We start from the raw sequence: 12534 nt of genomic DNA, 5'->3' as shown, positions 1-12534 counted from the left end.
CCTCTTTTCTAGTCTCAACTTGTAGGAACTGTTATTCTTGTTAACCCCCGGGAGTGACTACTGGAAGACTCAAATTAAAAATTACTGTTGCCAAAGTTTTTAAAAAATGATACATCAAAAGGAATTTGCAGTTAGGGGATTATTGAACTGACCACAAAGGATTAGAAAACCAAAACCTCTCTACTGAATTAAATGTGTTCCAATACTTAGAACAGTGCTTGGTACATACTATTATTATGACTGGAATGCTAAATTTAACTGATAAATACCTGCTTTATTTTCCCTTCACCATTAATATTTTAAGCTGTTTTTGAGTTTCAACTTCTTAGAAAAGGCAATTTCTGAAAAGCATAAAATTTGCCTTTTCCTGCTATTTATAACAGAAATTGAACAAGAAACATACTAGAAGTATACAGAATTTTAAACTTAGAATTTAGGGATCATGTAAATAGCTGCCTACTTATAATATGTACTATGCATTTCCCAAAGAGTTTTAACATTACTATTTTAGTTAAAATTGTATTACAGAAGCAAAGTTCATCAACCTCCTGCCATTACTGGGTATATCAAATTAAAATGCAATGTAACGTGGAGAAAAAAACTTTATTGGTATTACAGCAAAAAATTCACATAAGATACATAAATTACGAAACCTCAAAGCTAGAGGCAAACAAAATACACCTAATTATACAAATTCTATACAATTAAATCAAGAACATTAGGAAAGTTTCTTGCAAAAATGTCAAAAAAAAGATTTGATCTGGTCGGGCACAGTGGCTCACACCTGTAATCCCAGCACTTTGGGAGGCCAAAGCAGGTGGATCACCTGAGGTCAGGAGTTCAAGGCCAGCCTAGCCAACTTGGTGAAACCCCATCTCTACCAAAAATACAAAAATTAGCCGGGTATGGTGGCAGGTGCCTGTAATCCCTACAGAGGCTGAGGCACAAGAATTGCTTGAACCTGTGAGGTGGAGGTTGCAGTGAGCCGAGATCACACCACTGCAGTCCAGCCTAGGCGACAGAGTAAGCCTCCATCTCAAGAAAAAAAAAAAAAGATTTGATCAAACGAAGATTTTAGAAAAACAAAACCAGTAACACTGTGACTTGGTTAACATTTATTTAATTTTGGGAACACAGCAAAAAACAGAAACAAAACCAACATCTATTTCTCCACAATTCTGAAAATGTCTGGCTTGAAACACCTTTGACATTTATCTCACTTTCGCTCTCAAGTTTCAGGCTGCTGCATCCACGGCTGGCTAGCTGGCAGTGATGCTCTTTTCTGCTCTCAAGGTTTCTTTGGGCTTGGAATAGTTCCAAGGCCGTCTATTTTCTGTGAATCCATAAAGTTTTCTAAGGGCCACTCGAGCAGCCTCTTCTTCTGCAACCAATACTGTTTCCCCAGGTCCTTCTGCAATCAACTTTTTATCACTAGAAAGAGAACAAATAGTAGTCTTAAATTACATGGAATATTATAAGACAGTACACAAAGCAGTTATAAAGCAATTATGCCTTCTACGTCTATTTCAATAACACCCATTAGAAGTAACACAATAGCTCTGATAGATCGTCTTTTGGATTTTAATTAGATTTGTTGCAAGTTCATTACATATGGTCATTAGACAGATACACTTATGTTTCCTGAGAAATATATACAACTCTATCAAGTCAAAAAAGCAAGTCATATCTACGTTTTCAATTGTTGATGAGAGAATTGGAAGAATATGTAAATAAATACCTCCTTAAAAAAACCTGAAACTAGTAAAAATATTATCAGGAATTATGACTATTTTTATTTTTAATGTGTGATATAACTCGGGAAAAAATTCTGTTGAAAAAATTATGCCTTTTGAGTCTGTCATGTAAACTTTAACACAAATGAGAAACCAGAAACCAGTTCTATATTTCAAATTAAGAACTTTAGGCCAGGCATGATGGCTCACACATTTTTTTTTTTTTTTTTTTTGAGACCGAGTCTTGCTCTGTTGCCCAGGCTGGAGTGCAGTGGCACAATCTTGGCTCACTGCAAGCACCACCTCCTGGGTTCGCGCCATTCTCCTGCCTCAGCCTCCCGAGTAGCTGGCACTACAGGCGCCCGCCAACACGCCTGGCTAGTTTTTTGTATTTTTAGTAGAGACGGGCGTTTTACCGTAGCCAGGATGGTCTCGATCTCCTGACCTTGTGATCCGCCCACCTTGGCCTCCCAGTGGCTCACAGCTTTAACACCAACACTTTGGGAGACCAAAGCAGGAGGACTGCTTGAGCCCAGGAGATTGGGATCAGACTGGGCAACATAGTGAGACCTCTGAAAAAAAAAAAAAAAAAAAAAAAAAGATAAATAGTAAATAAATAAAAAGGAAAAAAAAAAAAAGAACGTTAGAGCTTCAAAACAGGCTCAGATTTTAAAATCATTTTATGTATTTCTAATCCACTCTAATTTATTCCCAAGTGACGTAACACTCAATGTTGGCTATGAGTATTCTATCGATAAATCTAACGTAGGTATTCCTCTGCTTTACTGATATTTCTATATCGTAACTATTTATCTTCTTTAAAAATGTAAAATGTTCCTTCAAGGGAGCAAAGAATGTAGAATGTGCACATCAAATAACTATAATCCTATTTGTTTTGCTACTTCTGAAATATATTTAACTACTTCCTGGAAATTTTCTGACCTAAAATTTCATCTGTGCAATTAAAAGAAGCATCTCCTGAAAGTTTCATGCACGGCAACTGCATTTACTAAACCAGATTCAATCGGCAACTGCATTTACTAAGTCAGATTCAATATAAGCTGATTTGAAAGTGAAGACCGAAACCAAATTAAAGAAAAACTAGTGAAGCTACACAAATAAAACAACAACAATATGGAATAAATTTGCTAAAAAACATCTGTTATGACAATAATTGGAAATGAAACAAAGGTTATGTAAGTTAAACTTTATAATAATAAACACGTACAAATTTGCACAAAGTTTGAGAATCAGAAAAAGTCATCTTAAAGTGAATAACAAGCATAGAATTTTGTTTTTAGTCTAATGTTGCTGGTTTTATCACTGATCATGTTTTAAAAAGTCATTATGTAAAATCTACAAAAACACTACTATGCAATAGTAATCACTGTAGTGATATGGCAAATTACTTCTTACTTTTTTTTTTTTAGATAAAAGATCATTTTCCAAAATGTCCCAATCTCATTAAAAATTCTTTTAAAATGTCGCCTGTAATAGCTGTACCACATTCCATCATGTACATGTATCATTTCCCTCTTGTGGAATATCAAATTTATTTCTAATTGTTTTTTAGTTCAACAACTATTTACTGACCACCATGTCCCAGCAACTGTTCAAAGTATGGAGCATAAAGAGATAAACAACAAATGTCTTTGTTCACAAAATATGCCTGCAAATTTAAGGCAAACAACCAAAAGTTGAAATACCAAAATCAAAGAACATAAAAAATTTTAGGATGCTTGGCATTTTGTCAAAATTATTCACAGAAATATGGTACTTTTTTTCCTACCAGCAGTGTATAAACTGATGATAAAAGATATGTTTAAAAGGTTTGCCAATCAGGTAAGTAATAAAGAGTATCTCACTGTTTCTGCATTTCAATAAATAAAACTTTTTACAACACTATCCATTTTCCCCATGTGATAACTTCTATTTCTTTTATACTTATAAAGTCTTTCGTGATACAAGGATTAGAAAAATATTTACCTAAATTTTAATCTAGCTATCTTAAATATTCAATATTTACATTTAACACTTTAATCTTAACATCTGAGATTAATTTGGGGCAGGTCAACTTTTTACTAACAAAATTAAAAAGCTCTCAACATGGGTTGATTTATACATTTTGATGGATAACTAAGGCCCTTCCTTTTCCAGTTCTAGGCTCAGTTGAAGCTACTGATAAGAATGGATTAAGGTTAAATCTGTAACACGAACAAGTCAACATTTGTACTTCTACGCAGAAAAATTTAAGATAACACACCGAAAGTCTATAGCAAATAGTTGGCTGACAAAAGCTACTATTAGCAAAACTCAGATTCCTCCTAAGCATAACTAGCGGGAAGGGAAGTAGTAAATAATAACCATGGGGAAGAGATTTTTTAAAAATCTTTTCATGCAATTAGAAGTTACGTTAAGGAATCTGAAGAGGTTATGTTAACATTCCTTATGGAATGTGAAGAGTGTTTTTAAGGCTTTGTGAGGAGTCTGTTTTTAGGATTTCCTCAAAGTTATAAAGTTAAGATTAAAATTTCACTAACCAGTATAAGCCAACAAAATACAAAGGCAAAGCTGTGGTGCCACCAGACTGCCTAGTAAGTCTTGATTCAGGAGCTGAAATATTCCTTTTCTTCAGTTCTTCTACCAATAGCCCCATGGGATTTATTATCTTCCACATCTCAAAGAGTTCTTTTCCAGTCATTTGAGTAATTAAGAAGTCCTGCATATAAAAATATAATTTATACATTTTAATTAGTAGAAAGAACATTAGGACCACAATTCAAAATACATTTTTTACACTTTTTAAATTAGAGAAGGCACAGAGTACATTTTTAACAGAAATTTAGAACTTAATGGGAAACGAAAGACAAAAATGTACTATTCTTTTTCATTCCCATAGTTTTTACACAAATTTTATTACAAAAATCATAGTTGGATTAAAAAAATTTGCAAGCCCGAGAAACCTATTTTAAGCAGTATGATCTACCAAAATTCCACAGAAGGTAGAATCCTATAATTTTTTTTTTTTTTTTTTTTTTTGAGACAGGGCCTCACTCTATTGCCTAAGCTAGAGGTGCAGAGGCGTGATCACAAGTAAACTGAAACCTCGACCTCCTGGGCTCAAGCAATCCTCCCAGCTCAGCCTCTTCAGCAGCTGAGACTACAGATGCACACCACCATACTTGGCTAGCTTTTAAATTTTTTATAGAGATGAGGTCTCCATAAGTTGCCCAGCCTAATCTCAACTCCTGGCCTCAAAGGATCCTCCTGCCTTGGCTTCTCAAAGTATTGGAATTACAGGCATTAGTCACCGTACCCTGCCCTATCTTATAATTTAGAATTATATTCCTACTAGTAAGAAAAAAATATTTAAAGAATTAACGAATAAAAAGTAGTAACTTCTCATAGAAACTCATGTAAAATGGCACTCAGGGCCTCTAAATAACAATACTTCCTCCATTAATAATGTTTTTAAAAACTCAGCTGGGTGAGGTGGCTCACACCTGTAATCCTGGCACTTTGGGAGGCCAAGGCAGGCAGATCACACCTGTAATCCTGGCACTTTGGGAGGACAAGGCAGGCAGATCACTTGAGGCCAGGAGTTTGAGACTAGCCTGGCCAACATGGTGAAACCCTGTCACTACTAAAAATACAAAAACTAGCCAGGCGTGATGCTGCACGCCTGTAAACCCAGCTACAAGGGAGACTGAGGCACAAGAATTGCTTGAACCTGGGAGGTGGAGGTTGCAGTAAGCCAAGATCATGCTACCACTACACTCCAGCCTGGGCAACACGGCAAGACTCTGTCTCAAAAAATAATAAAAAATAATTTTAAAAAATCGTTTAATAATTTCACATAAACCTTTAAAACTGTAACATACTAGTAATTATTTATATGACTAACATAACTGAGAAATTATGAACATTCAAAGCAGAATTGATTTTGCCAGTAAAAAGTATTATGTTGTATAGAAACTATGGAAGCAAACATTAATTTTCACAGGAATTTACATATTCCAATTAACTTGTATTAACAAACATTAGTAATATGATAACAGGATGGATGGATGGATGGATGGATGGATGGATGGATGGATGGATGGAGGCAGGAGGGAAGAAATTTAAAAAGATCCCTTAGTTCATGAAATGAAGTCAATTCATTACAACACTCCTCCAAGCACCAGAACACTTTCAGCTTCATTAATAAAAAATATTAGGCCGGGCGTGGTGGCTGATACCTATAATCCCAGCACTTTGGGAGGCTGAGATGGGAGGATCACTTGAAATCAGGAGTTCAAGACCAGCTTGAAGACCATAATGAGACCACGTCTCTACAAAAAAAATTTAGCTGGGCATAGTGGCGCATGCCTGTGGTCCCAGCTACTAGGGAGGCTGATATAGGAGGATGGCTTGAGCACAGGAAGTCGAGGCTGCAGTGAGCTGTGATTGTGCCACTGCACTCCAGCATGGACAACAGAGACACTGTCTCCAAAAAAAAAAACTTACAAATCCATTCTCAGTAGGGGATTTTGAAATGTTTTAATGTACAGAGGTAGATATGCCTTATGGGATATGTATGTATACACACATATATAAAAATCACTGAACTACTATCTGTCATATAGAATAACCAAGTGTAAGGTAAAGAAACACAACTCTTTCCCATCATCTAAGATATTAGTAGGAATATAGAAAGAAAGCTCAATTTTTCTTAAGTGATTACCTTCTATTGTCTCCTTCTATTTTTTGCTATTTGCTCCTGGTCTTAATAATTTATTAGAACTTTCTAGTAGGGTGTGAGTTGAATACTCCAATCTCATCTCCCCAGAGTAGGGAAGCAGTATGAAGAAATGATGTTTCTAAAATGCACATTTGATCATTAAAAACCTCCCACTTAGAACAACCCCAGCTGTCGCTACACAAGACCATCAAAATACATACTCTGTAGCATGGCTAAGAGTGCTGTTCTAATTTCCAGATGCAGAGATATCACCTGGAGAGCTAGTTAAAATACAGACTTCTAGGCCCTACTCCCAGAGATTATGTACTCTGAGGGGGTGCCTGAGAATTTGCATTTCTATCAAGTTCTCCAGTGATGCTGATACTGATGCCCAAACCACTTTCTTAGTAATACTGCTAGCTCTTCTGTACACTGGCTCTTAAAGGTCCAGACTCATCTCTGATCACTTCGCCAAATGCAATATGATCCAGCCACAAAAAATTAACTGTAGTTCCCAAGCACAAGCTCATCCTTGACATTGTCTTCCCAAAACATCCTTTTAAGGGGCACAAATCACTTCTGTAAAACCTTTTCTAGCCTTACTAAAGTTGGTTGTTGCCTCCTCTAAGTTCACTCTGCACCTTAACACCTCTAGGAAAGCACTTCCACATTGCATTCCATCTGAATAATGAGCTGTGAGTAGGATCAAATCCTATTTAGATAGTGGCTTCAGAGCTCAGCAGTGCCTGGCCCATAGTAGGGCACTCAACATTAAGTGGATGAACAAATGAAACAGGACAATCCAAACCTGTCAATTCTACTATAAGGGACATCAAAGCTCAACTTAGAAATAGATATTTGAATTATCTACATTTCGTAAGATCTTTACTTGGAACTGTTAAGACGCATTACAATATGGTAAATATTTCCAACATAGTTTAATGACTACCTTGTAGAATTTCAAAATGGTGACCAAAAATTATTTAGAGTTTTAAAACTTACTCCACAGAGGTTATAGTTTGGAAATCAAAAAGGACTTTGTCAGAATTTCTATAGAAAAAACTAACTGGGGGGAGAAACATAGGTCTTACCTATGAACAAAGCCTGAAGTGTCAGTAAATACAGATATTCTCTAGCAAAATTATCAAACTTGGTATCAAAACTAAATGAACAGATTCCAACAGCATGTAATGCTGGTTTAAAGACTGAATGTCAGTCAGATAGGTGCCTGAATCAAGACTGTTTTTATGACTTAAAGGGATTGTGTGGAATCTCTATTATCAAAAAGTGAACAAAACCTCATGTTTTTATCCAGTGGCAGAGGATAAAACTTCTCCCAGTTAATAAATTATAAAAGGACAGTGGGAGTCAAGTTGTACCAATTACATAAGAATCTGAATTAGCTAAGCCACTAGCTAACAAAGAGTTATACATTAGAGGGACTTGAAATCCAAGATTTCATCACTTGGAAGAGCAGACAGCAGCTGGTACTGAAGCACAGGCCTCTGCATAGTGTCCTTTGACTTCACTCATTCACCAAACATCTACTGAGTATCTCTCATGCAGGCAGTATCCTTGGCCCTAAGGATGTAAACTTAAAGATGATATGCCTTGTGGTCCTTCAGAAATCACAATTCACAATTTAATATTCACTTCTGATGATATCCATAATAAGAGACAACTGGAATAATTACAGCCCTTCCATAAAAAAGCTTTAGGTCTTTCTCAGTTTTTCTTGGGAGAAAAATTCACTTCCAAGGTGATATATCAAAGAAGTGAATTACAAAAGAATATTTTCCCTTCTGTCTATCTCAAGCATGTCCAATTAATAACTAAAAAGTCAGGAAACAACAGGTGCTGGAGAGGATGTGGAGAAATAGGAACACTTTTACACTGTTGGTGGGACTGTAAACTAGTTCAACCATTGTGGAAGTCAGTGTGGCGATTCCTCAGGGATCTAGAACTAGAAATTCCATTTGATCCAGCCATCCCATTACTGGGTATATACCCAAAGGACTATAAATCATGCTGCTATAAAGACACATGCACACGTATGTTTATTGCAGCATTATTCACAATAGCAAAGACTTGGAACCAACCCAAATGTCCAACAATGATAGACTGGATTAAGAAAATGTGGCACATATACACCATGGAATACTATGCAGCCATAAAAAATGATGAGTTCATGTCCTTTGTAGGGACATGGATGAAATTGGAAATCATCATTCTCAGTAAACTATCGCAAGAACAAAAAACCAAACACCGCATATTCTCACTCATAGGTGGGAATTGAACAATGAGAACACATGGACACAGGAAGGGAATCATCACACTCTGGGGACTGTTGTGGGGTGGGGGAAGGGGGGAGGGATAGCATTGGGAGACATACCTAATGCTAGATGACGAGTTAGTGGGTGCAGTGCACCAGCATGGCACATGTATACATATGTAACTAACCTGCACATTGTGCACATGTACCCTAAAACCTAAAGTATAATAATAATAAATAAATAAATAATAAATAAATAAATAAAAAATAATTACGTACCCTGATGAAAAGTGCAGTCCTCTCGGGTCCACTGCTCTGTAACAGGGCTCCAATAACTGCAAAGAAAGTCTGCTGTAATACAGCTGGGGGCACTGGGAATTCCTCACTCAGTGTTAACTGCTCCACAGCCAAGTTTCTAGCCACATGACACACAACATCCTCACCAGTGAGAAACTCAACAAGATTTTTGATGCCTTCAGTGGGCAGGTCTGGGTACTCGTCTTCCAGAAATTGTGTGAGGCAAGTCTGTGAAAAAGATGTCCCTTGTTCGGATAGTTCTTGATTACTTTTAAGATTCAGAAGAACAGCTTCTTTCTCTATCCCAAGTTGTTGGCGTTTGGCCTCCTCGCTTTTAATATAGCAGCTATTAACAAATGCAGTTTTGAGAAGATCTAAGGAAAAGTTTTCCTGTAACCGATGTCCAAAAGCTTGTATTTCTGCATGGTAATCCCAGTTCGGCTTCTCTGAACTGAAAACGTAAAGACAGTAAGAGATGGTAAAGAGAACAACCTCTTACTGTGATATAAAAATTGTTCACTGTGTTGTAATGTTATTAATTATATGAAGGAAATGAAAGAAGGTTATATTTCTTTTTAATGCCAGGTTGATATTCTAAATGTTAAGACTGAAGTCGGATAAATATGGCAGTCCTTTGCTGTATTCTACATATATGACTGGATTAATTTTCCCTTTGATCCAATTGTCACATGAAATTGGTTCTTCAATATAAAAGACCAAGCCATTAGCCTAACTTTTAGGTTCCTTATTTCTGCTCTAACCATGAAACTATATTTTATACCTAAGTATGAAACATAAATGTTAATTTCACAGATTCAAGCCATAAATACTAGTATGTTATATTTGCAGTCATCCCTCAATATCTGTGGGGGACTGGTTCCAAGGACTCTCCTGGATACTGAAATTCATGGATGCTCAAGTCTCTTATATAAATGGTGTAGTACAGGCACACTTCATTTCATTGTACTTCGGTCTATTGTGCTTCACAGATTTATTGCATTTTATTTTTACAAACTGAAGGTTTGTAGCAATTCTGCTTGTGCTCACTTTGTGTCTCTGTGTTACCATTTTTTAGCAATAAAGTATTTTAAATTAAGGTACATATATTGCTTTTTAGACAATACTACTGTACACTTAATAAACTACAGAATAGTATAAACATAACTTAGGTATACACTGGGAAACTAAAAAAGTCATGTGACTCGTTTTATTGTCGTGGTCTAGAACCAACCCTACGATATGTATGAAGTATACCTGTATTTGCATATAACCTATGCACATCCTTCTGTATACTTTAAGTCATCTGTGGATTACTTATACGTAACACAATATAAAACCCCTTTAAGAAACAAAGGGAAGCAAAGTATGAAAACCTGGGTTGAAAGTCGTAAAATATACATATAACATATACACCTATATAATCTGTCCAACCCATAAAGTTTCTTCCAACTTTGAGAGTCTAAAATACTTAACCTTATAATAAACAAGGGAATGGGAATTAAGAAGAGATTTTATTTTTTGCCATAATCTTCTCTGTTAGAAGACAGTTCCTACTGGTAGGAGTACAAAGTGGATCAACATTTTTTGGAGGGCAATGTTAAAGTACTAACAGCTTTCAAAATTTCATACTACATATGCGTTCCCTTTACACGCTGTTACACAGGTTTTAATGGCAATAATATGGAGCTCATAGGCCCATATACAGAGCCATAAAAAAGAGTGAGGTACATCTCTTTGTAATGCCATGACAACATGTCAAAGACACATTATTAAAGAGAAAAAGCAAGATGAAGGAATTTAAATTACGTAAAGTATGATCTGGTTTGAAACTATAAAAACCTGTGTCTCTCTCTGCCAAACCTGTTACCAGAACAACATTAATTAGAGCAAAAATCTAAAGCTAACTTTTTTTCCTTTTACTCTAGACAGCAGAATTCGGGTTGTAGATTAATTTTTTTTCTCCTTAATTTACCATGCTGTGGACTGCTTTCTTCCCGCTTATCGGAATTCTCAGGCATTACAAATGGGGCTACAACATCCAAGTTCACATAAGGAAGACCCTCCAGCTAGCCCCATTTCTCCCAATTTTCAGTAGACAAAATCCTAAATGGTAGTTTCAAAATGTCGGGAGCAGCCCGAAGCTCTACCGCCCGCGGCACAAATCCATTTTCTTTGCCTCAGGCCACGCGCCCACAGCTCACGGGTGTCTCTATCGCAAACTTCCTAAGGCTTAATCCAGGGGCGCATCAGCCACAGGCACGACACCGCGGGAAGAAGACCCAGTGTCTGCGACCGCCACCCTGAGACCTCTTCCCGAGGTGGCTCCTACCGGCGCACGGGCGGCGGCGGGCACCGCAGAAGGCGCTGCCGCTCTAACTCCTTCTGGAAGCGGAAGGCGGCGCGGAATCCCTTCTTCACTCCCCGAACCGGAGGGACCAGCTTGGGGGCGACTGGAGCCAGGAGGCAGCGAGGCCCCTGCTGCAGCAGTCTTACCAGCCCGGACGCCATTGCACGGGAGAAAACGATGGAGGACGGAACGAAAGTAGTCGGGCCAGTGTCCGGGTAACACACTTCCCCCGGAACCCGGAACGCGGAGAGAGGGCGAGGGCGGAGACAGCCCCCGGGGCGGGGCGACTGAGAGAGGGCAGGGGCGGAGACAGCCCCGGGGCCGGGTGACTGCAGCCGCCTTGACGCTACGCTTGCGCTCGTTCTCTTCTCTCTTCGAGTTACTTTCCAGTGATCCGGGCTTGAAGGCGTTTGGGTCCAAAAGTTTCTGGGAGAAGTTGCTTCACCCTGTCAGTTACTCTCTTGTTCCTTCCTCTCTCGTTACAGCAAAACAAACAAAAATCTGTTTCGCTTTCAGGTTAAGGAAACATTTAAATCCTCAAAAAAAGAAAACATTTTAAATTTATATTTAGTGTTCTAGACCATCAGTCCGGCCACTATTGAGCAAGTATTTACCGAGCTTCTATTTTTGACCCAGCACGCCTCCAAAAGCCTTAGTTTTGGAAACCCTAGACTCAGAAATGTTGGCTTATCCAAAATTAAAATTTTTATTTAAAAGCAATCTAATAGTACATATTTTTAAACATCCAGAAAATGACTGGAAAAAAGAAACATAAAACTGTAACAGTGGAATTACGGTTTCTTCCTTCTTTATCTTAACACTCTTTAACAATGTAATTCTATTGCTTTCCTACCAAACAATACAGTACCATTTTTAAAAGAACATATTAAGTCACAAAGGGAGGCTTGTTTGAATTCCCAGTTTTGAGTTGCCTGCTGAACATCTAGACCCTCAAAGGAGCAGTGCTTTCTGTGATCTCTTTGTTAAAGGCATCTGTGTCCCCAGCAGTCACCCAGATTGAACTCCTATGTCTTTGATTGTTTTTGTTTCCACAAACCCCCTCTTCGGTGCAGTTTCCACCAAGTGCTTTTTCAATTTATTTCCACTGCAGATACGTGGTGGCTCTCCTCACCTCTTTCTGTGGTTACTGTAATTGGCCTGGTAC

General features: G+C 37.7%; 1 protein-coding gene across 1 annotated transcript; it reads right to left on the bottom strand.

The window, feature by feature from the left end:
- Window positions 1–586: 586 nt before the first annotated feature.
- MRPL44 (mitochondrial ribosomal protein L44) lies at window positions 587–11539 on the bottom strand. Its single transcript, NM_001133711.1, is given in 4 exon segments — window positions 587–1431; window positions 4274–4452; window positions 9005–9473; window positions 11352–11539. Coding segments are annotated over 4 exon segments (999 nt in total). The 5' UTR covers window positions 11531–11539; the 3' UTR covers window positions 587–1259.
- Window positions 11540–12534: the final 995 nt, after the last annotated feature.

This window comes from Pongo abelii, chromosome 11 (genome assembly GCF_028885655.2).
Source record: "Pongo abelii isolate AG06213 chromosome 11, NHGRI_mPonAbe1-v2.0_pri, whole genome shotgun sequence".
Classification (NCBI taxonomy): Eukaryota; Metazoa; Chordata; class Mammalia; order Primates; family Hominidae; genus Pongo; species Pongo abelii.
Note: the sequence above shows the minus strand (reverse complement) of the source record. Positions and strands in the feature narration are given on the sequence as shown.